Here is a 21,541-nt window from a genome sequence, read left to right as displayed (position 1 = left end):
AAGTTGATCGCTTTTTCTAACAACCCCCTCAACCCTCCGGCCAATTCCCAAAGATCCCAGTCCCCACGCAAAGTTCCACCCCTTTCCCCACAAACTCCTCCTTTTCAGCTTTAAACCAGACCCCCTCCCGAAAAGAGGCGGCCCCACGGTCAGTGAAGCCCCACCCACCATCATTAAACCCCACCCATCACAGGATGGTCCCTCCTCCGGGACCGAGGGCTCCGCCTTTTTCATGTGATGCCCCGCCTCCTATAGTTCACCCCCACCTCCTCTCCCCGACCAACCGCGCTAGCCCCGAGGGTGGGAGATCAGGGGGGATGTCTCCACCCTGCCCCGGCCTGCTTCGTCCATCCGTCGGTCTGTCCACTCCCGCCCCCTTCCACCTTATCCAATCCCCCCACACTCTGGAGGGCGGGCAAGCAGGCGGGTGCGAGCGAGGGGTGTGCGCCGCTCTCTCGGCAGGGGGCGGGGGAGGCGGCCGCGCGGTGACGCGCGGGGCTGCTGCGGCTGCTCCGCCGGCGGATCATCACTCTCGGGCTGGGATGGACGCGGGGCGGGCGGGCCCTGGCGCGCGGGGCCAGGAGTCCGGGCCTCCCGGCTGCTGAGCGTTCCCTGAAGCCTCTCCATTACCCCCGCTTTCCCTCCTAGGAGCCGTGCCGACCCCCGCCCCGTGGCTCCAGACTCGGCTCCCGCCCTCCTCTGACTCCCTGGACCTCCCCCTCCCACCCGCCCTCGGGATCGACTAGATCCCTCCCCCTCCCTGAGGATTCCGGCTGGATCCCTGCCCCTGCACCGCGGATCCTGCGCTCCCGGGCTCCGGGCCCCTGGGGATTGCCGTGAACTCCTCCTCCCGCACCCGATCCCTTAGGATCCTCCGCCTGTACTGCCTTCTGGTCCCTCGAAGCCGGCCCACGGAGCCAGTGGATCCCCAATCCAGTCCTGTCCCATTTCCCCCTCCTCCCTCTGCCGTCCCCACTGCGGGGTTCCCTGTTCTTGGGCTCCTCCAGACCCCATTCCCTACCTCTCCTTTCCCCGGGGATCGACTGGATCCCGGCCCCGCCCCCCGGGGCTGGGGCGATCCCCCTCCCCCGCCGGGTGAGGCGCTGCGGGCGGGGGCTGGGCCTGCGGGGCCGCGGGGGCTCAGAGGCCGCCGCCCCCCTCCCGAAGCCCGTCCGCCCCCTACTCGGAGCCCTGGATGGAGGCACCACGGCCCCAGGGCTGAGCCAGGTAGGAGCTAAGCCGGGCTGGGTGGAGGGGGCTGCGTGGCGGTCCACTGGGGTCTCCCTCTCCCCATCTCTCTCCCTGCTCCTGGTTTCCCCCAGCCTGCTCTGTCTGCGTGTCTCCGCCTAGGGATGCTCTCGCCGTGTCTCTGCGTCTTGGTCTCTTTGTCTCTGCCTCTCTCCAGCCCATGAATGATCCTTTGAATGGGCCCACAGACCCCGTGTGTTCCCATCTCCCCCTCCCCCTCCTTCTCCCCTTCCCGGCCAAGCCATTTTCCCCACTGCAGGAAGAAGGGGGGGCCTGCGGCCTGAGCCCCCGTCCCTCAGCTCTACCCGGCTGGGGGAATCAGGCCTGGGCAGTAATGGAGAGAGCCAGGCAGAGGGGTAGGGAGAAGAGAGGGAGTAGCAAGATGTGGCAGACAGAGATGGGGAGAGCAGGGGAGAGAAAATGGGGGAGACAGATATAGGGAAAGAGAGACAGAAATAGAAGGGGCTTGAGGGAGAAATTTGGGGAAGGGATTTGAAGGAGAGAGAAAGATGAGAAACACCAAAGAGGGAGGTGTTGAAGAAAAAGATGAAAAACGACTGAGGGTCGAGAGACTGAAGGCAAGAGCTGGAGCAAGCTGGAAGAGGCTGTGGAAAGATGCTCTGAGGGAGCGCTATGGAGAGGAAAGAGATGGGGGGAGGGCTCCAGTGGGAGGGAAGAAGGGAGAGAAGCTGGCAGGGAGGAGGCCAGGGGCCCAAAGTACCTTAAGGAAAGAGGGGGTGACAGAGGCAGACCTTGTTAGTGGGAGGGGGAGGGGGCGGCAAGGCCATGGAAGCAGAGCCCAGCCTGACATAGGCAGAGGAGATTCTGAGGGAGCCAGCCCCAAGCTCCCTCCAGGTGATGGGAGAACAGGAGCTTAAGAGGACTCGAAGAAAGGGAGGGCATGACTGGGTGTGTGTGGTAAGGATTCCTGTGTCCTCATCTCTGGAATAAATTGACACCTGCAGAGAGCCACCCGCGGGCTGGCGCCTGGCTCTGAAAACCCCGCGTCAGCAAACAGCTCTGGCGGCTTTGGGGGGGGGGGGCGAGTGGGACAGGAGGGGCTTGCTAAGATGACCTGGGTGTCTGCCCCTTCAGTCCGATCTCTTCCCTTGTACTGCCTCTGCTGCCCTGAGCACCCAGGCATCAAGGTAGCAACTGTGGGGGGCTGGCAAGGGGAACGGGAGGTGAATAGCTAGGATGGGATGAGAAGAAGCCAAGGTTTGTCCCCAGGACATGGGTCAAAATGCTATGCAAGGAAGAAGAGGTGTCTTGGGTTCAAGGCTGTTCAAGACTGTGGGAGGGGAGCCGGTGGTGGGTGCATCTGATGCCCCCCAAACCGACCTCAGCACCCCTTCTCCTCAGCTAGAGGCCTGGTCACTAGGGCTAGGTTCTGATTGGCCAACAAGGGGCGAGAGGCGGATCTTTTAGGGTTCTCTATGCCCCCGGTCTCCTTCTCCCCTCAACATATATACTTCCCCTATACTAAGGCTGGGGGAAACTCTAGCATTCTGATTCACTCCTCTGCTCTCCCCCTCATGCCCTGAATGGACCCCATAACCAACCCAGCCCCTTCCCCTCTTCCTCCCAGACCCCCCCTCCAGGGTTAAAGCTGCAGCCCGTTGCCCAGGTAACATTGCGGGGCAGCATCCTGTCGCCCAGCAACCGGCTGCAGGATCACGCATCTGTCCCTGGATTTGCCCCTCCAGCATCCCCTCCCTATCTGGCCCCTGCCTCAGGGCACCTTAACTTTTGAGGGAAGAAATGGAGAGGGCCTGGTGTACAGGGGTCTCCCCTACTGCACAAATCCTTAGAGAATGAGACATTGAAGAGAGGGGAAGGTGCTGAGCTTGTGCGGTCCCAAGAAAGGACCAAGTCTGGCCTGAGATGGGGGTTCAGTGCCATGAAATTACAGCTCAGGAGTAATTAACACGTATAAACAAACCCTCCACTTCCTGCTAATTAATGACTTGGTATTTTTATTTTCTCTTCCTTTTCTATCTCATCCCTCCCAGGGAGGTGGGAACTGGGACTCCTGAGTCCCTGAGGAGAGCCTGCCTGGGAGGGACAGACAGCTGGAAGGGGGCGTGCTAGGTTTGGGGAGCTGACTCTCCTTCCTCTCTGGCTGTGTCCTAGACATTTAAGACATCTTGACCTCATCCCAGCCTCAGACTTTTCTATCTGGGTCCCTGCTGAGGAGGGGAGCGGTGGTTGGAGTGGGAGGAGGTGCTAAGGGGACTGAGGATGGACGAAGTGGGCAGCTTGGTCTGAATTCCAAGTCACTAACCACTTATCTCTTCTGTTTCCCCATTCCTGTCTGTCTTCTCCATCCGATTTCCCTTCCCCTCTTGCACCTCTCCTCTGTATTTTTCTGTCTGTCTGTCCCTCCTCCCCACAGATCGGGCCTGCCTTCACCTTCTCCCTCTTCCTTCCCCTTCCCCACCCCTCGCCCCCTCCATGGAGAGGAACAGACCCCTTCTCGGTCCAGTCTAGCCCAGGTCCCTCCCCACCCCCCTCCTCCCTCCTTTCCCCCGCCCCCTCCTCCCTCCTGGGGCGAGGGGGGCCTCCCTCCCTCTCCCCCCCTTCTCTCTCTCTCCGAGGGGGGGGGTCCCGGGGAGGGAGGGGGGGGTCCCCCGATCAGCATGTGGCTCCTGGCGCTGTGTCTGGTGGGGCTGGCGGGGGCTCAACGTGGGGGAGGGGGTCCCGGCGGCGGCGCCCGGGGCGGCCCAGGCCTGGGCCTCGGCAGCCTCGGGGAGGAGCGCTTCCCGGTGGTGAACACGGCCTACGGGCGAGTGCGCGGTGTGCGGCGCGAGCTCAACAACGAGATCCTGGGCCCAGTCGTGCAGTTCCTGGGCGTGCCCTACGCCACGCCCCCCCTGGGCGCCCGCCGCTTCCAGCCGCCCGAGGCCCCCGCCTCGTGGCCCGGCGTGCGCAACGCCACCACCCTGCCGCCCGCCTGCCCGCAGAACCTGCACGGGGCGCTGCCCGCCATCATGCTGCCCGTGTGGTTCACCGACAACCTGGAGGCGGCCGCCACCTACGTGCAGAACCAGAGCGAGGACTGCCTGTACCTCAACCTCTACGTGCCCACCGAGGACGGTAAGGGCGCGGGCACCGGGCCAGGCCCCCGGTGGACACAGCCCACAGACGCGCATGCAGACCCTCAGACGCCGCCGTCAGGGCCTGGGGCCGGGAGCTGGGCATTCGTGGGGGTCGTGAGGGGCAATGTGTCCCTTCAGGCTCTGCGTGCCCTCCCCGGGTGGAATGGGTCCCTGCCAGGCAGTCCCAGGAATGAATCCCACAGCCACCCCGGATCTCTTTGTGCCCACAGAGAGCTGATGGCGAAGGAGGCAGGCACTAGGCTTGGCCCACTCACCCCCTCCCCACAGAGGCACACACAGAGGGAACACTGAGTGTGATCCAGCGGTGGGGGCAATCATCAGCTGCCTAGACAGCCACTCTGGCTCTGCCCCATCTCCTGCCCCCAGGCCTGGGCTTGTCCCCAGCAGTACCCATTTTAGCTGCACCTATACCTCAAGGACAGCAAAGACTTCCCCTTTTCCCCGGGCCAGCATGGGCAGACGTCCATCTGTCACATGCAGAGCCCCTCACCTGAGCTGAATGTCTCTTCCCCAGGATGCTCTGTCTCCTGATTCCCATACACTCCCAAAGGATCAGGGAAGCTCCTTGCCAAGGGTCCCTCCGCTCCCAGCACAGCCCACCCATCCCCGACAGAACACCTTCCCTGGGGCTCTGAGCCAGCTGTTTCAGTGAACTGTCCAGTTCGCCACAGCACAGCTCATAGTCTCCAGCACACTCCCCTGGACAGCCTTCAGCACCAAGATTAATCAGTGTCATTCCAGCACCTTCCAGCACATTCCAGAGTACCTTCCAGCAGTCCACAACAGAGGGTAATCAGCAGGCCTCCAGCCACCCAAACAGACCTTCCATGCACACAGCCCCCACGTTATCCTTCTGATACCGCATGTCGTGACTCCTATACACCCCGACACCTCCAGAGACCATCCACCCTAACATCCACCTCAGAACATTTTCCAACGACTTTACACATAGGCTTGGTACCCAAGAACCCCCCTGGGGACACCCTAGACACCTAACACTCCCACATCATGTACTCAAGTCCTAATACAAACCAGGAAGCTCAAGTACTCAACACTCAGGTCACGTACCAAACCAACCGGCACACTGACCTTAGGCTCTAGCATGTCACATATCAAAATTCCCAGCCTTCACACAGCACGCTCCCCAGCAATTCTCTGGAATTTCATACCCTGTCACCCACACAGTCCCGTGCTGCCCAGTATCCCTGGGTAACCCCCAGTATCCTCCATATGTAGACTTTTCCCCCAGTAACCCTGCACCTGGACCCTGTGCCCCAGCAGGCCACTCACACCACTGTCCCCAATGGTCTCAACACATCGCAAACATTGCTTACCCCAACTCCTGCCTACAGATCATCAGTCTCCTACCTCAGGCTGTGACAACACACTTAGCAATCCTACACCCTGCTCACAGATCAAGTACTCCAACACTTTGCTCCCTGTGCCCAGAGAACATGCCAGTCACAGAACACCTAACTCATGCACCCTAACAGGGTTACCTCCACCTCCCCCATGTAAGCCATGCCTCCTAGCAACCTATACACACAATGCACGGAAGTGTCTAGTCCAATCCTGTTCAGATTCCAAGCGTGCTAATAGAACATTTACCCCAATACACTCCACGGATTCTCCCCAATACCCCACTGCCCTCTGCATAAGAACCATCCACTCCACATTCCCCCGCCCTCTCACGGGCCACCTCCCCCATTGCCCTCCTACCTGTGAATCATTCACCCCAGGGCTTCCAACAGACCACCCATCTCGACACTCTCCACTCGTGGACTCTCCACCCACACCTTTGTGTAGAAGGCTATCCCCTCACCGCCCGACCATGCCCCCTTCAGGGGGCTCTTGTCTCATCATGCCTCATGCAAAACATCCACCCGGCATTTCCCACCAGTGGACTGTCCACCCCAACACCTCCGCACAAATTGGCCACCCTGCCCCCATCCCACCCATGCCCACACCTTCTGTATTTTTAACCACCGCTTATTGCAGACCTGCTTGGGGCCTGACACATTCAGGTGATCTCACTGAATCTTCACACCGGCTTGGCTCTGGGAGGAAGAGGTTGACTCAGAAGTGGGCGCGTGCACACACCCGCTAACTTAATACTCTCCCGCGCACACATGCCCTACTGACTTCCTCCCCATCCCCATCCCCATCCCATCAGAAAAGAACAGGCTCTTATCCTAATGGGTCCCCATGGGGCCATCATCACCAATTGGGAGATGCCTTCAAGAGTCTGGCCTTGGCCTTGCTGACCCTCTCCCCCTCCCCATGCTGGTCCCCTTGCCCTTGAGCAGAAATCCATCAGCCTGGGGGAACACCTCACGCCTCTGGGTTCCAGCTCTCCCTTGGCCAATCCCCCCCATCTGAAAGAAGCCTGGAGCTGAACTCTGAGCCCAGTCTGGGGCCTTTCCTTGACAGTGGGCACACTTTGTGCCTCCCAGCACCTCCTGACACCTTATGTGTCGAGCTGGCTCAGGGCACTGTTTCCTAGTCCCTATTTGTGGGCTGAACCTTCAATTGGGGAGGGAGGCTTTTTGGCATTAGACCAGGGGTTGGTGGGAGGCTAATGCCCCTGGTGGGGAGTTTACCATTGCTGGGGGAAGGAGAGCAGGCTTGGGTAAGGGATGAGGTTGGGGGGTTGCAGAGGGAAAAGGTGGAGTGGAGGGCAAGACCTGATGACCCCTTCCCTGCTTTGCCCCACATTGGGGACATGGGGAGAGAAGTCAGGCTTGTGAGTGCGGGTGGAAGAGAAATGCTGGCTGGTGAGAGGCTGGGGAGGTGGGCAGGCAGCCCTAGCTGACCTCCCCACACCCCTCCAGAGGGGAGCTGAGGGCTTCCAGGGTTTATGAACTGCTGGGATCTGCTGCCCCCAACCCCATCCTACTCTCTGCAGCCTAGGGGAGCAGGCAGGTGCTTGGCTGGCCCTGAAGAGGGTCCGTGTGAGTGGTGGCCCCGGGGTGGCACAGCTGGCCTTGGGCTCCCGCTTCGGGTGGGCTTCCCCTCCCCTCCCACCCCACCTCTAACACCGTTTCATTTCCAGCAATTAGCAAACACTTCGACAAGCCAAATCCTTTCCAGCCAAGTCAATATGTCTTAAGACAGGCCTCAGCCCGCTCAGGCACCCCACCCCCCCAAAACCAGCCTTTTCTTTGGGGCATGACTTTTTCCGGGGAGGGGAACAAAATTGGGTTGTAGAAACGTTTTTCTCTTTTCTTGGTTTCTTTTTCTTGCAAACAAATTTTGCTTTTTTTGGCTTATTTTTTCTGCCCCTCACCCTCCCCTTTTCTGCTTTCTCTCCTCCCCTCCCCATCCACCACCTCCCCCGACCCCCATCTTTCCCCACAAAATTGTCCTTTTTTCTCTGTTTTGTGTTCCCGGTCTTAGGTCCGCTCACAAAAAAACGTGACGAGGCGACGCTCAATCCGCCAGACACAGGTAGATTTAAAAATCCCGCTGCTGCATGTGGTTGCTGATAAGAGGACGTTCACGGCCCTGCCCCTAACTAAATGCCCCCACAGCCCTCAAGGCCCCTCAGTCGTTTCCCCAACTAAAAACGAAAAAGAAAAGAAAAGAAAAATTTGTAATAATTGGAAAAAAGAATTATGAAAACTTCAAAAGAAATTTGAACAATGTTGGACCCACTAGAAAACTGGCAAGCAAAGCTAAATATGGCGAAATTAAAGTGAAAAAAGAAATTGGAATGTCAGAAAAACAGAAACAAAAACAAAACACCAAAGAATTGGATAAAATGTTTAGAACTGGACAGAAATTTGGACTGTTTTGAAACTTGGGAAATGTAATATTTGAAAAAAACAATTTTAATTTGGAGCCAAACAACATTTGAAAAAAAAAAGTTAATTGGCAAATTGATGACACAGTTGAAAACATCAGAAACCTGCTACAATTTCCAAAAGCCTGTCAGATGCAGAAAACGCACATTTGAAGCAAATTAAAGAATTTGGAAATTTTTGAAAACAGGGCCCAATATCTTGAAGTTTCACCACAAAATTTTGAAAAAAATGCAAAGAACTTCTTTTTTTCTTTTTTTCCAAAAATGGATCTTTTTGGTTTTTTTTTTTTTTTTCTTTTCTTGTTGAATCTGCCCCGAGAGCTTCTTGCTTTTTGGTTGTTGTTTTTTCTTTCTTTCTTCTTTCTTGATCTTGTTTTTTGTTGTTGGTTTTGAATTCTTGTTGCCCCAGCCCCCCTTCCTGCTCCTTCCCTTTCCAACTCCCCCTCCCCCAACGCTGGGAGTGGAGGTGCTGGGTGGGGAGGTGGGTGGAGAATTGAGGACATTTAGGACAGGACCTCAGAGGGAAGGAGACTCCAGCCTGAACTGCTGGAAGACCACTGGAAGTTCAGGAACAAAGGGAAGAACAGGAGTTGGGGAGGACCGAGAGGGCAATGCCCACCTAGGAGCTCCTGGGCAAAGTCAGGTGGAAGGAGGTGGCAAAGGAGGTCCTAACAGACCGAAGGGAGGAAGCTGTATGCGGGGGGGATGTCTTAGTGACTTGTTGGTTGACCTTCTGGCAGGAGGGAAGCTCCCAGTGGGATGAGGGTGGCGGGCAAAGGCACTGGGGACCTGCAGTGGAGGCCCAGGCCTGGCTTCTGTTTGCCTAGTGCCCAGGTTAGTCAGAGATTGCGGGTATCAAGAAAGAGGAGGGCCTGTAGGCCAGGGTGACCCCAGCCCTGGCACTCTGACCAAATCATGGAGGAGCTGCTGGGCTGGGGACTCAGCCAAGCCCTCTCAGACTCCCAGCCTCTTCTGGAGTTAGTTACCCCCAAGTCTGGTCTGGAGTGCCTCAGGGGCCTCCTACATATGGCAATGGTCATGGGGCCCTTTCAGGACATGGCAAGAGAGGGGTCCGGAGCCCAGGGCCCAGGCCAGTTTTGGGGGGTCCAAGATTAGAGAGCTACACCCCAGCTTCATTAAGCAGGCTCTTTCCCACCCTGCCTCCTCCTGCCACAGTAATTAGGCTGGGGGTTGCCGTGGTAACTGGGGAGGTGACCTAGAAAGGAATTAGGGCGGGGAGGAGACCAAGCCCCCAGGGACCCTAGGGCCTGGCACCCCCTCACCCACAGACCAGGCTACCACGTGGAGCTGAGGCCCAAGGCCTGAGTCTGAGGAAACGCCGGGACCCTCCCAGCATCTCTAGCTCTAGTGCCAGCCTTGGGAGCTCGCTTTTCCTAGGAGCAGGAAGGAGATTTGCTGTGTGTGTGTGGGGAGGGGGTGCCCTGGATCCAGCAGATGCCCTGAGGAGGGCCACCCCCCACCCCTGCCTCTGTTAGGCTTCTTGGAAGGTCTGCCCAGCATTTGGAGAAATGCTGTGGGGCAGACCGGCAGGAGATGGGGAGGGACCTTCTGCCAGGGCTAACTGCGGAGGGAGGGAGGGGAATCCGGTCTTGCCCCCCAGGGTCGGGAGTGACATGTCCCGTGAGCTCCAGGCTGGACCTCAGCAGGCCTGGGAGCTGGGTTGTGCTGCTTCTGGTCTGACTGTGTCTTTGTACCCTCCCCCCTCCCCCACCCCACGCAGATATCCGGGACTCCGGGAAGAAGCCAGTGATGCTGTTTCTGCATGGTGGCTCCTACATGGAAGGCACTGGGAACATGTTCGATGGCTCGGTCCTGGCCGCTTACGGCAACGTCATTGTAGCCACGCTCAACTACCGGCTTGGGGTGCTTGGTGAGGGTGGGCAGCCAACTCGAGGGGCCGGAGTCTGGGAAGTGGGGGCCTGATGGGTGGGGTTCCTCTAAACCCAGCAGAAGCAGAATGGCTTCTGGGCTGGATCCAGATGTCCAGAAAGAGGGCAAGGGCGCTGTGACACCCCCAGGGAGCCCCTTTTCTTCCTTTACCCCCAGGTTTTCTCAGTACCGGGGACCAGGCTGCAAAAGGCAACTATGGGCTCCTGGACCAGATCCAGGCCCTGCGCTGGCTCAGTGAGAACATCGCCCACTTTGGGGGTGACCCCGAGCGCATCACCATCTTTGGATCCGGAGCAGGGGCCTCCTGTGTCAACCTTCTGATCCTCTCCCACCATTCGGAAGGTACCAGTCACCTCCTCAGCCTGCCCCTCCTGTCCCCTTTCCCACACCCCTGACCCCACCAGGTCCCCCTTCTCTTCCCTTGGGTTGATACAGCCCAGCCTAAAGCCTGCTTGTCTCACCAGGGCTGTTCCAGAAGGCCATTGCTCAGAGTGGCACTGCCATTTCTAGCTGGTCCGTCAACTACCAGCCGCTCAAGTACACGCGGCTGCTGGCGGCCAAGGTGGGCTGTGACCGGGAGGACAGTGCCGAGGCTGTGGAGTGTCTGCGCCGGAAGCCTTCTCGGGAGCTGGTGGACCAGGATGTGCAGCCTGCCCGGTATGGGGGTGGGAGAGGGCCCAGTCCAGGTCTCCACTCTCCTGGTTCCAAGGAGGTTGATGGTGAGAGGTGCCTGCAGGCCACGGGCATTCCATTTGGCAAGGAGAGGTGCGCTTTGGGCCCCTTCAGTGGCCCTGCCTTTTCCTAGAGGCCTTCTCTAAGCAGGGTGCCTAAACAAAGCCAGTGTGCCCAAGGTGTCATGAAGTGCTTCAGGGAAGACTTCCTGAGAGGCCAAGCCCCCTGAAGGACTCAGGAGGTTTTAACTAGGGGGGAGGGGTCTTCCGAGCAGAGGGCCCAGCAGGCTGTGGGCTGAGAGGGGGCCAGTGAGCAGATGATGAGACCTTGACCCCTTCTCCCCAGCTACCACATCGCCTTTGGGCCCGTGGTGGACGGTGATGTCGTCCCCGATGACCCTGAGATCCTCATGCAGCAGGGAGAATTCCTCAACTATGACATGCTCATCGGTGTCAACCAAGGAGAGGGCCTCAAGTTTGTGGAGGACTCGGCAGAGAGCGAGGACGGCGTGTCCGCCAGCGCCTTTGACTTCACAGTCTCCAACTTTGTGGACAACTTGTACGGCTACCCGGAGGGCAAGGATGTGCTTCGGGAAACCATCAAGTTTATGTACACGGACTGGGCCGACCGGGACAATGGCGAGATGCGGCGTAAGACCCTGCTGGCGCTCTTTACCGACCACCAGTGGGTGGCACCAGCTGTGGCCACCGCCAAGCTGCACGCCGACTACCAGTCCCCTGTCTACTTTTACACCTTCTACCACCACTGCCAGGCTGAGGGCCGGCCTGAGTGGGCAGACGCGGCACATGGGGACGAGCTACCTTACGTCTTTGGTGTGCCTATGGTGGGTGCCACCGACCTTTTCCCCTGCAACTTCTCCAAGAATGACGTCATGCTCAGCGCCGTGGTCATGACCTACTGGACCAACTTTGCCAAGACTGGGTGAGGGCCAGAGGGGCTGGGGCTGGGTGGGGCACCCCTGCAGGCCAGGACACATACACCCTCCATCTGCAGCCCCTTCTCTCCCTCTCCTTCACATGGCCATCATTCCTCCATCAAGGCACTCTTGCCTTCTTGACTCAGGCACCTGCTGGAAAGCTCCTCTGTGCACGTTGGAGATTCAGAAGAGTTAAGACAGAGAAGTCCCTGTCCTTTCAGGGAGAGGGGTGTCACTTGGTGGCTTTGGCTCCGTGTCTGTCTCTCCTTCCATCCTTCGCCCACCCATCTCTCTCTCCTCCCAGAGCTCAGCTCTTTGCTCCCGTCTGTGTCTCTGAGTATGTGTAAGGGTTTGTGTCTGTCTGTCTTTTTAGTGCTGTCTCTACCTCTCTCTCTTGAAATCCATTGATACCTCTGCTCTCTTTGATCTGGTTACTCTTTGCTCGCTGGTTTTCCCCAGCTCTCTCATATGCCTTTGTCTCTCTGTTTCCATATGTCTGTATCTCATTCAGTCTCAGATTCTGCCTCTCTCACTGGCAGTCTGTCTGTTTTTGCCCTCTCTGTGGCTCTGTCCTCATCTCTCTGTGCCTGGCAGTCTGGCTCCATCCCTTATTGGTCTCTCTGTCCCCGTCTCTGGCAGTTTCTCTGTCTGTTGGGATCCATCTCTGCCTCTCTCTCTTTCTCTGATTTTGTCTTCCTGGCTCTCTGCATCTCTGTCAGTCTCTCTCTGTTGCTCCCACAACCCCCCCCCACCTCCTTCCTTGTGGGAGCCTCGCCCTCACTCCTCCTTTCCTGCCCTCCTGTGCCCACAGCGACCCCAACCAGCCGGTGCCGCAAGACACCAAGTTCATCCACACCAAGCCCAACCGCTTTGAGGAGGTTGTGTGGAGCAAGTTCAACAGCAAGGAGAAGCAGTACCTGCACATTGGCTTGAAGCCGCGCGTGCGCGACAACTACCGCGCCAACAAGGTGGCCTTCTGGCTGGAGCTCGTGCCCCACCTGCACAACCTGCACACGGAGCTTTTCACCACCACCACGCGCCTGCCGCCCTACGCCACGCGCTGGCCGCCCCGCCCGCCCCCTGGCGCCCCGGGCACGCGCCGCCCGCCGCCCCCCGCCACCCTGCCGCCCGAGCCCGAGCCCGGCCCGCGGGCCTACGACCGCTTCCCCGGGGACTCCCGGGACTACTCCACGGAGCTCAGCGTCACCGTGGCCGTGGGCGCCTCCCTCCTCTTCCTCAACATCCTCGCCTTTGCCGCCCTCTACTACAAGCGGGACCGGCGACAGGAGCTGCGGTGCCGGCGGCTCAGCCCACCGGGCGGCTCAGGCTCCGGCGTGCCCGGCGGGGGCCCCCTGCTCCCCGCTGCCGGCCGCGAGCTGCCCCCGGAAGAGGAGCTGGTGTCGCTGCAGCTGAAGCGGGGCGGGGGCGTCGGGGCGGACCCTGCTGAGGCCCTGCGCCCCGCCTGCCCGCCCGACTACACCCTGGCCCTGCGCCGGGCACCGGACGACGTGCCTCTCTTGGCCCCCGGGGCCCTGACCCTGCTGCCCAGCGGCCTGGGGCCACCACCTCCCCCACCGCCCCCCTCCCTCCATCCCTTTGGGCCCTTCCCCCCGCCTCCCCCCACCGCAACCAGCCACAACAACACGCTCCCCCACCCCCACTCCACCACTCGGGTATAGGGGGTGGCTCGGGGAGGCCCCCCTTTCCAAACCTCCCGGCCCACTCAGAAGGCGGGGAGGGGGACTTGGCCACAAGCTCTTCTCGCGTGGAGTCGTCACACGTCGAGGAGCGTTGGGTGGACATGGATTTCCTCACCGGGACGCGTGTTTCTCCCAGGCAGAGAGGCCCATTCCTTTCTCCGGACATGGGCCTTCGAACAACTGGGGCGGTGTGGAGGGGGTTTCCCCTCCCTTGGGACACGGGTCCTCGGTGTGTGGAGACGCGGAAGTGCTTTCCCACGTGGAGGTGTGCTTTCTCACGAGGGGGTGTGTTTTCCCATGTGCAGGGTGAGGTTTTTTTTTGCCGCCCTGGACACATGTTGGCTCCCTCAAAGAATTTCTGCGGGGATTTGTTCCCCAGAATCCTGTTCCCTCATGCCTTCTCCCACCTCCTCCCTCCTCCCACCCCCTGGAGACCCTGGAAGTGTTGTGTTCTCAAACAGTGACCCTTGGCCACCAGATGACACAGGGTGGTGCCTGGGAAGTAGCGAGTAAATCACAGTCCCCCTCCCTGCCCCCACCCCAGCGAAGCATGTTTATCCCCCGTGGCACAATTCAGGTGAAGCCTGGTTTCCACAGATGACAGACTCCCTGCCGGGGGTGGGGGGCGGGGAGGAGGAGAGCCTGCATCCCTGTGCTGCCTGGGAACTTGTCTTCCCACGGGTCCAGGACACACTTCCCTGAGTGGAAACATTTCTTGCATGTGGATGTATGTTTTCCCATGCAGACGGCCCCTTTCTCTCCAGCACTTCCCTGCATCCCCCAGGCCTCAGGCCCAGCACTTAATTTCTCCTCATACAGCAGGTGGGAACAGATGTCAGAATGACAGAAGCTGAGGGGGATGTACAAACCCTGAGGGGGTGCTCTGCCCCTCCCTCCCCCAGAGATGCCCAGCTTGGGGGAGGGGGACATGGCACCTGCCACCCACAGAGGCCATGCATGTTTGACCAAAGCCCTCACTGGGGCCTGAGGACAGCCCTTTCCTCAGTCCTCAGACCACTGCTCACCTGTGCCAAACTGGGGAGGTGGGTTTGAGGGGAGAAGACCCAAAATATGCCAAGGATTCCCCAGTCCTGGGCCAGGGTAGGTAAATGTGGGGGCAGGTGGAATATAGGAGAGGAAGAGGTGGCTGTTAAAGAGGTTCCACCTGTGTCCCTCTTCTCCCCACACCATGTCTCAGCCCTTCCTCTCTGCCTCTGTTCTCCCTTCCCCTGGTGTCAAACCAGCTTCTCCCCTCAGCTACCCTCCCCCTCCTTTGACCTTCCCCCTTTCCCCTGGGCAGCCAGGGATGAAGGAAAGGAGCAGTGGAGGAGGGAGGGGAGAGCAGGGGAGAAGGGCTTCCCGGGACAGGTTGGGGAGAGAATGGGGTCAGCTGTGCTGAGGAACAGATGGAGGGGGCAGTGGGGGACGGGGCTTGGGCAGATACAGGCAGGAAGAATTTGATTTGAAAGGACGTGTGTAAGGTGACTGCCCAAAGAGAAAGGGTTTGGGCCTCTGGAGAAAAGAACAATGTCAAGGAGGGTTTTAAGGGACACCAGCAGAGAAAGAGTGCATCCTCGTCTGCCGGTGTCTCGTGGGTTTGTTAGTGCTAAACCTGAGTTGCGAGTGGAGTGCTGTCTTCCACTGACACCCAAATCCAGAATCCCTGGTCTTGGCTCCCCAGAACTTTGCCTCCTGACTGTCCCTTCTGCCCCACCTCCACCCGTGGAAACTTAGTTCTTTTCCCACCCCTTCCCCTGCCTGGTCTAGCTCCTTCCCAAACAGCCATGCTCTCTAAATGCTAGGGACCTGGGCCCTGAACCCTGTAGACAGATGCCCCCCAAATTGGGGCATGGGAGGGGGGCTGGGGGACCCCATGATTCAGCCACGGACTCCAATGCCTAGCCCCTCTCCCCAGAACAATTTCCTGACAATCCCATGTCCCCACCCCAACCCTTCGCGGCTCTGTACACATTTTTAAACCTGGCAAAAGATGAAGAGAATATTGTAAATATAAAAGTTTAACTGTTGGTTGTGCCGGCTGTCGTGTTAGGAGGTGGGGGTGGGAAGCTCCAAAGAAAAGAGCCTGGGGAAGTGACTCTGCTGATGAGGGGGAGGAAGAGGGGTTCTGAGCCCACAGCCCTCTTTAGTGAACAGCTCTGATGTCAAGAGAAAGGGGGAGTAGGGTTCGGGGTGAGGTTGTCATCGTAATAGGCTTGTCTGGGGAGTTGGAATCAGGATCAGTCTCTGTGCAGGGGTCAGAACCTGGTGTAGAGAGGACTGGGTAGGGGTTGATGGGGCAGACACCGGAAAGGCCGGAGAGCCTATGGGCTGGGCCGGGAGGCAAGCTGCAGGAGAGGCATGCGAAGTGAAGGGTTTGGTCTCTGCTAAGGCATGGGCCCAGGCCAGGGGATCGACATGGGCCCAGGACTCTCCTCTTGGCACATTGTGAGGGAGAGCCCCCCATCATTGTGACCCGTGTACCCCTAGGAGCCTCTGGGACAGGAATGTGGGCCGGTGGATTCTGTGGGCACAGTGGGCTGGGGGCCTAAGGGCCCCAGTGGCCCTAGGGACCCCCATGGCCATGGCTGAGCGCCCCCGGCCCGGGTGGGCCTCATACCACAGCCCCAACACCAACAACTGCCAGGACCTGGGCAACTCCATTCTGTTGCTGCTGGGCCTCATCGTCTGCATTAACATTGGCATCAATATGGTGACGCTGGTCAGGGTGGGGCCGGGCGGGAGGGTGCTGGCAGCATGGCTGGGGGGCGGGCCTGGTGGCCAGGGCCGGCCCAGGGTCACTGTGTCCTCCCCCACCCAGCTCTGGCGCAGACTCCGTGGCTTCTTACACCAGGTATTCCATGTTATTTGTGAGAAAGGTAAGTGGGGGTTGGAGGAGGAGGGGCAGAAACTAGGTGTTTCAGCCCTGACCCTGAGCTGGCCCCTTTCCCTCCTGCTCTCCCCTCCCAGACACCATCACTATGCAGCTCCTCTCCTTGCCCCCTGCCTCTCCAACTCTGTAGGAGCCAGGCTCCCACCAGCCTCTCACCTCTCCCTGATCCACAGAAGCTTCTAAGTCATGCTTACCTGGGAAGCAGACCCAGCCCCCGAAGCAGTGCTCCCAGGCAGTTCACCTTCGATGCACCGTGGACCCTGTGAAAATGACCGTGACCCCCCCACCCACTCGCCGCCATCGCCACCGAGGCTCTGCAGCGCGCCGTGCCCGCCGCCTGGTAGACTGGGTCCCTGACACTGACGAGGACAACGAGGAGGAGAGGCCCCCACATCAGCGCACAGTAACCTCACACAACTGGGATTGCCCCGAGGACTGGGATGGCTTTCAGTCCACCCAGAGGTTCTGGACTCCCTGGGCCCAGGACGCCGTGGAGACACCCACCCAGACCATCCGCTTCCAGCAGACTGTAGAGGAAAGACCCCTCAAAAGAGAGATGCAGTCCGAGCTGGGCCTACAGGCCTACGTGTACCCTGTGAACCCCCCGCCCCCCAGCCCTCAGGCCCTGAGCCACAGGAACATTGGAGGAGGGACAGGGGCAGGAGCCCAAGCGGAGCAGGAGCAGTGTTTGCCAGCCCAACCACCCATCCTGGGCCCGGCCAACGTCCCCGACATCCCCCGGCGCCGCTCCTCAGGCCGCATAGCATATGACGCCAGGGACGTGAGGCGGCGGCTGCGGGAGCTGAGCAGGGAGGTGGAGGCCCTGTCCCACTGTTACCCCCTGGGCTCCGGATCCAGCGCTGCTGAGGGGACAGACAAGGACTGGGTATACCGTTCCATGAAAGAGAGGTGACTGGAAGAAGAATAAAAGAAAGAGAGGAGGTGGTTTGTGGTGGTGTGGGGGGTGCCAGGGCCCACACAACACCCAGAAGCCTGGTTGCTAAGGAAATGATCTCCCTGGCAACAGGGCCTAGAGAGCCCTGAGGACCCTCATCAAACCTCTTGGCCTCAGCAGGCCCTGTCCTCATCTCTCTCCCTGGCCCTTCTTGGTTCCAAGCTCCCACTTGCCTCTACTCTTTTCTTTAGTGCCCAGAGAGGCCCCCCAAATTCTGCTCCAGACCCCCAGGCAGTATTGCACTAGAAGGGAGGCCCTCATCTCCATGGACCCTGCCCCTCAGGGGTCTGGCTCCTGCCAGAGCCCAGGTTTAGGCTGCAGCTACAGGTTAGGCATGGTTTTCTCTTAAGCCCTGGTTTCTCTGGGAAGGGACGGCTGAGAGTGAGAGTACCCAGGCCCTCACAGTTCCCAGGTCAGAACCCAAAGCTCCTGTACCCTTGAGCAAGCTCAGAGCGGAGGATGAAATACTGAGGACACTCAAGGGCTGCCTCATCGTAACATCACCACCCTCTGTGACCTCACACCCCTGATTAGCACCTCTGTGTCACAGATGACAAAACTCAGGTTCAGAGAGGCCACGTGACTTATTCATGGTCACACGGACAGCAAGGATCAACCTCATGGCCTCAGATGCTCTGTTCCCCTGATCCCACAGGTAGATTCCCAGTGCCACAGAGTCAGCCTGGCCCAACAGAGTCTCTGCCTTCCTCAGTTTCCCATGTGAATGCATCAGAATATTCCATCCACTGGACAGCAGGGAAACCCAGGCCCTACCCCACTACTAGACATCACATGCATGCACACAACTTGGGAACAAGGAGCCAGGCCAAAGGGCTAGACCTCATCACCTTCGATACCAGATGAGTTCCTGGAATGTGAGCGGACAGGCTTTTTATGAATCACCCTGCTTCTCTGTTCATTTTCATTCAACTAACATAATTGATCATTTTAAGCTGACTCCATTAAGTGGATATATATTGGGCACCTACTATGTGTTTGGAGGCTTGATAGGGAAATGCCCACTGGCTGTTCCTCTCTTTCAGCTGGGTTGTTCATTGTGCAAACAAAATGACTTGAGGTCCCCCAGGCATCCTTTCATAGACCCCAATGATGAACCTGATTTCAACCAAAGACTCCTTTTGTCATATCAACAATTACATCTGCTTTGTCAATTACATGTGGTTTTCTTCAGATGGCAGCTGTTTTTTAGCTTGGAGGGGTGGCTCAGTGGGAGGGCTGTTGGTTAGGAAGGCGAGAAACCATGGTTGGGGATGGTCCCTGGCAAAAGCAGCAACCCTAGGCATGTGGAAGTCAGTCTGGCTCTGAAGCAAAGGGGCTAGTGGGCTCAGTGACCAACATCTGGGATGATGGGATGGGATTATGACAGGGAAATGGGCAGAACAGGGAGGGACTGTGCAGCAGAGCGACCCCAGAGAGGACTCTTGCTATCATCCATCCATCTAGTCACCCTAGCTGCTGGCCCCAAGCAGATGTGGGTGGGGAGTCCCAATAGGCTATTTAAGCTGCCGTGATGTCTCAAAAGAACAATGAATTGGACGAAATCCTTTATGCATGATTTAATCCCTGTGAAGACTGTCTCACAACTGGAGCTACCATGTTTTCAAATGGAGTTAGGCAAACCCCCGGGGAGACAGAGGGACAGATGGACTGAACACTAGGATATTTGGGGATTGGGCTCCACTGTGTGGGAGCCAAGGGCAGAGATGGCCATATAAAGGGCCAGCTGATTGAAAGATCTGCCATTTCTGCATTGTGACTCCCTGCAGCGTGCCTCATTATGACCCCACTCCCTCACTGGTTGTCCCCAGGTGTCCCCAGGTCCTGGCATGAGTGTAGTGTGGGTCAGGCCGGGTGGGGGGGCGGGTGGCCCAGGTGGCCCTAAGACCCCCCCACCATGGGAAACCAGCTCTGGTATGACAACCTGGGGTGCTGCCATCAATACCAAGAAAGTAGCCAGAATGCCGAGGACTTCCTACTCCTGCTGTTGGGCCTCGTCATTCTTGTCAACATTGGGATCAACGTGGCAACCGTGGTCAGTGATGGTTGTGGACCACCCCTGGGGTGCAGAGGGCTGAGGGTGGTAGCCAGCTGCATGCAGCCTGCACCTCCGCCTGCAGGAACCGTCTTGGCTGGGAGGTGGGTAGGGTGGAGAGCCTGGCCTTCACTTCCCCCCACTGCACCCCCAGATATGGCATGGGCTCCAGAATGCCTTAGACAAGACCTTCAGTTGGATTAATCAGAAAAGTAAGTATGGCAGAGAGGTAGAGGGCACCCAGCCCCCACCACTCCCACAGCCCCAGTGTCCCCAGAAACCCAGGCCCCAGTGTTCCCAATGCTGACTTCCCACAGTTGCCCTGCCCTTACCGACTCTTCCCTCCCCCAGATGAAATCTTGCAGGCTTGTGAAAGTTTCCCCCAAAATCCTCCAGCCAAGGCCCAAGACGTCCACATCCACTGCACCCTGGACCCTGTAGAAATGAAAATGGCCCCGCCTACTTGCTACTCCTCTTCCTCCTGCCATCAACTCTGCAACCGCAATCACCACAGCAGCAGCAGCCGCCACAACCGCCGCTGCCACCACCACCGCCTCCGCCCCCACCCCCACCGCTGCCGCCGCAGCCGCCGCCGCCGCCCCTGCAGCCAACAGCAGAGGCCAAAGAACCACAGACGATTGCCCCACAGCACCTCATTCTTCTGTAGGCCACATCGCGGCCACAAAATGTCACAGCTGCGGCCGAAGCCCTCCTATAAGAGGGAGGACCTGGACTCCTACCTGGAGGAGGAGGATGACCTTTCCTTCCCACATCCCAAGTACCATCGAGGGGGCTGGGGAGGGCTCTACCAGCAGATGGGCCTGCCCTCCAACATGAGGCTGTGGGGTCGCCAGGGTGGGATCCTAGCCAGCCTGCCGCCACCGCCCTCTCTCTACCTGTCACCGGAACTGCGCCGCATGCCCAAGCGTGTGGAGGCCAAGTCGGAGCTAAGGCTGCAGTCCTACAGGACCCCCTGCTCATCATCCCACATCTGGGGCAACATGGAGACCGAGCAGTGGGTCTCATCTCCACCGCCTCCCCGAAGGCTGCCCCCTAACCCCACCTGGGTGCCTGGGGGCCACAGCCCTTACGCCTCAAGGGGCCAGCTCCTGTATGACTCCTGGGATCAGCGACGGCGTGGTCTGGAAGGCTCTGAGCCTCCATCCGCCCTCGTGACCCGGGGCTCCCGGCCGGAAGCCCGGGAGCATTACTCCCCACAGTCTCACCGGCGGAGCCTCCCTGGCCATGCTTACGTTCAGCCCAACCGCAGCCCCCACCCATCCACAGGTCACCTGAACTACTCCCGGGATCCCCACGAGGTCCGGCGCCAGGCGGCTGAATGGGCTGAGGCGCTGCCCCCACGGCACCCTCTGACCACCTCCACCTCCCTCACTGTGTTGGGTGAGGCCTCGTACCAGCGGGCCCCGGCGCCCAGCTCAGCCCTGCTCCTCCGAGCCTCCCAGCATCTGCCAGAAGTCCAGGCGACTGAGCCTCCCCCGCCCTCGCCCACCTTCATGCCACTCAGCCGGACCCCAGGGGGCAATGCCAACTACCAGGTGTATGACAGTCTGGAGCTGAAGCGGCAGGTGCAGGAGAGCAGAGTGAGGGCCAGCTCTCTGCCGCCTTCCACCTCAGCCTCGAGGCCTTCTCTGCATAGGAGCCGGACTGGGAAAATTAACTGACGAGCAGCAAATGGGGGTGGTGGGGCGGGGCGTGGAGAGAGGAAATAAAGAGCAACCAGAGTCCAGGAAACATGGATGGTGTGTGGCCTGGAAGAGCCACTCCTTGGCTTCCTGAAATGAGAAGCCAGTGTTCCCTTCTTGGCCTGAGGGTCCCCTTGGCTAAGTGGCTGTGGTCTTGCCAGCATGGTCCTGCACTAACTAGATTTGAAGCTGCAAATCTACGGTTCTCTGGGCACCTACTCTGTGTCTCAGCACTCCCTGTCCCCCCAGGGGGCTCAGAGGGCTCAGCCTCACTCAAGAAACTGTGGTCAGATTCCAGATTTGGAGGTTCCACATCTGGGCAAATCCAGGCCCAAGCCCAGTGAAGGGCATGAAGAAGGCCAAGGTCCAGGATTCTAGCCAGGCGTTCCCTAGGGCTGAGGCCAAGGTCTTCCTAGTCTCAGGAGTGGTCAGGGAGATAGAATGTGTGTTTGAACGAGTGAGTCAGCGGGTAGTGAGGGAATGACTGACCGCTAGAGGGGAGGTGTGCTGGCCTCCCAACCCTGTTTGACTGTCCAGGTTCAGGTGACCTG

At 59.0% G+C, this 21,541-nt stretch overlaps 3 protein-coding genes across 6 annotated transcripts; all 3 read left to right on the top strand.

Annotated features, from left to right (window-relative positions):
• The first annotated feature begins 246 nt into the window (after nt 1-246).
• Nucleotides 247-15,416, top strand: NLGN2 (neuroligin 2). 4 transcript variants are annotated; one of them, XM_074342294.1, is made up of 9 exons: nt 247-357; nt 649-1,227; nt 3,644-4,344; nt 7,764-7,814; nt 9,911-10,060; nt 10,237-10,422; nt 10,545-10,737; nt 11,098-11,694; nt 12,501-15,416. In XM_074342294.1, exons 3-9 carry the CDS (start codon nt 3,888-3,890, stop codon nt 13,366-13,368), a joined length of 2,502 nt encoding a protein of 833 aa, XP_074198395.1. In that variant the 5' UTR covers nt 247-357; nt 649-1,227; nt 3,644-3,887; the 3' UTR covers nt 13,369-15,416. The 4 variants fall into 4 exon arrangements, with proteins under 4 accessions (XP_074198395.1, XP_074198396.1, XP_074198394.1 ...); XM_074342293.1 differs by lacking the exon at nt 247-357 and having other exon boundaries at nt 442-1,227; XM_074342295.1 differs by lacking the exons at nt 247-357; nt 7,764-7,814 and having other exon boundaries at nt 441-1,227.
• Nucleotides 15,417-15,536: 120 nt separating this feature from the next.
• SPEM1 (spermatid maturation 1) lies at nt 15,537-18,467 on the top strand. Its single transcript, XM_010965900.3, has 3 exons — nt 15,537-16,108; nt 16,208-16,265; nt 16,453-18,467. The coding sequence occupies exons 1-3, from the start codon at nt 15,965-15,967 to the stop codon at nt 17,190-17,192; spliced, it is 942 nt and encodes a 313-aa protein (XP_010964202.1). The 5' UTR covers nt 15,537-15,964; the 3' UTR covers nt 17,193-18,467.
• A 644-nt stretch (nt 18,468-19,111) lies between these two features.
• SPEM2 (SPEM family member 2) lies at nt 19,112-21,058 on the top strand. The gene is made up of 3 exons (XM_010965999.2): nt 19,112-19,287; nt 19,442-19,499; nt 19,639-21,058. Exons 1-3 carry the CDS (start codon nt 19,150-19,152, stop codon nt 20,967-20,969), a joined length of 1,527 nt encoding a protein of 508 aa, XP_010964301.2. The 5' UTR covers nt 19,112-19,149; the 3' UTR covers nt 20,970-21,058.
• The last annotated feature ends 483 nt before the right edge of the window (nt 21,059-21,541 follow it).

The sequence above is a fragment of the Camelus bactrianus genome, chromosome 16, assembly GCF_048773025.1.
Source record: "Camelus bactrianus isolate YW-2024 breed Bactrian camel chromosome 16, ASM4877302v1, whole genome shotgun sequence".
Taxonomy (NCBI): Eukaryota; Metazoa; Chordata; class Mammalia; order Artiodactyla; family Camelidae; genus Camelus; species Camelus bactrianus.
The sequence above is the reverse complement of the archived record's forward strand: the minus strand, read 5'-3'. Positions and strand labels throughout refer to the sequence as shown.

What these genes read in the sequence shown, in the direction of transcription:
- NLGN2 (XM_074342294.1), top strand. Translation starts at nt 3,888, where the DNA reads ATGTGGCTCCTGGCGCTGTGTCTGGTGGGGCTGGCGGGGGCTCAACGT. An exon ending in CAGGATGTGCAGCCTGCCCG is followed by an intron (nt 10,738 to 11,097) that starts GTATGGGGGTGG and finishes CCTTCTCCCCAG; the next exon opens with CTACCACATCGCCTTTGGGC. An exon ending in ACCAACTTTGCCAAGACTGG is followed by an intron (nt 11,695 to 12,500) that starts GTGAGGGCCAGA and finishes CTGTGCCCACAG; the next exon opens with CGACCCCAACCAGCCGGTGC.
- SPEM1 (XM_010965900.3), top strand. Translation starts at nt 15,965, where the DNA reads ATGGCCATGGCTGAGCGCCCCCGGCCCGGGTGGGCCTCATACCACAGC. An exon ending in GCATCAATATGGTGACGCTG is followed by an intron (nt 16,109 to 16,207) that starts GTCAGGGTGGGG and finishes TCCCCCACCCAG; the next exon opens with CTCTGGCGCAGACTCCGTGG. An exon ending in CCATGTTATTTGTGAGAAAG is followed by an intron (nt 16,266 to 16,452) that starts GTAAGTGGGGGT and finishes CCTGATCCACAG; the next exon opens with AAGCTTCTAAGTCATGCTTA.
- SPEM2 (XM_010965999.2), top strand. Translation starts at nt 19,150, where the DNA reads ATGGGAAACCAGCTCTGGTATGACAACCTGGGGTGCTGCCATCAATAC. An exon ending in GGATCAACGTGGCAACCGTG is followed by an intron (nt 19,288 to 19,441) that starts GTCAGTGATGGT and finishes CTGCACCCCCAG; the next exon opens with ATATGGCATGGGCTCCAGAA. An exon ending in CAGTTGGATTAATCAGAAAA is followed by an intron (nt 19,500 to 19,638) that starts GTAAGTATGGCA and finishes TCCCTCCCCCAG; the next exon opens with ATGAAATCTTGCAGGCTTGT.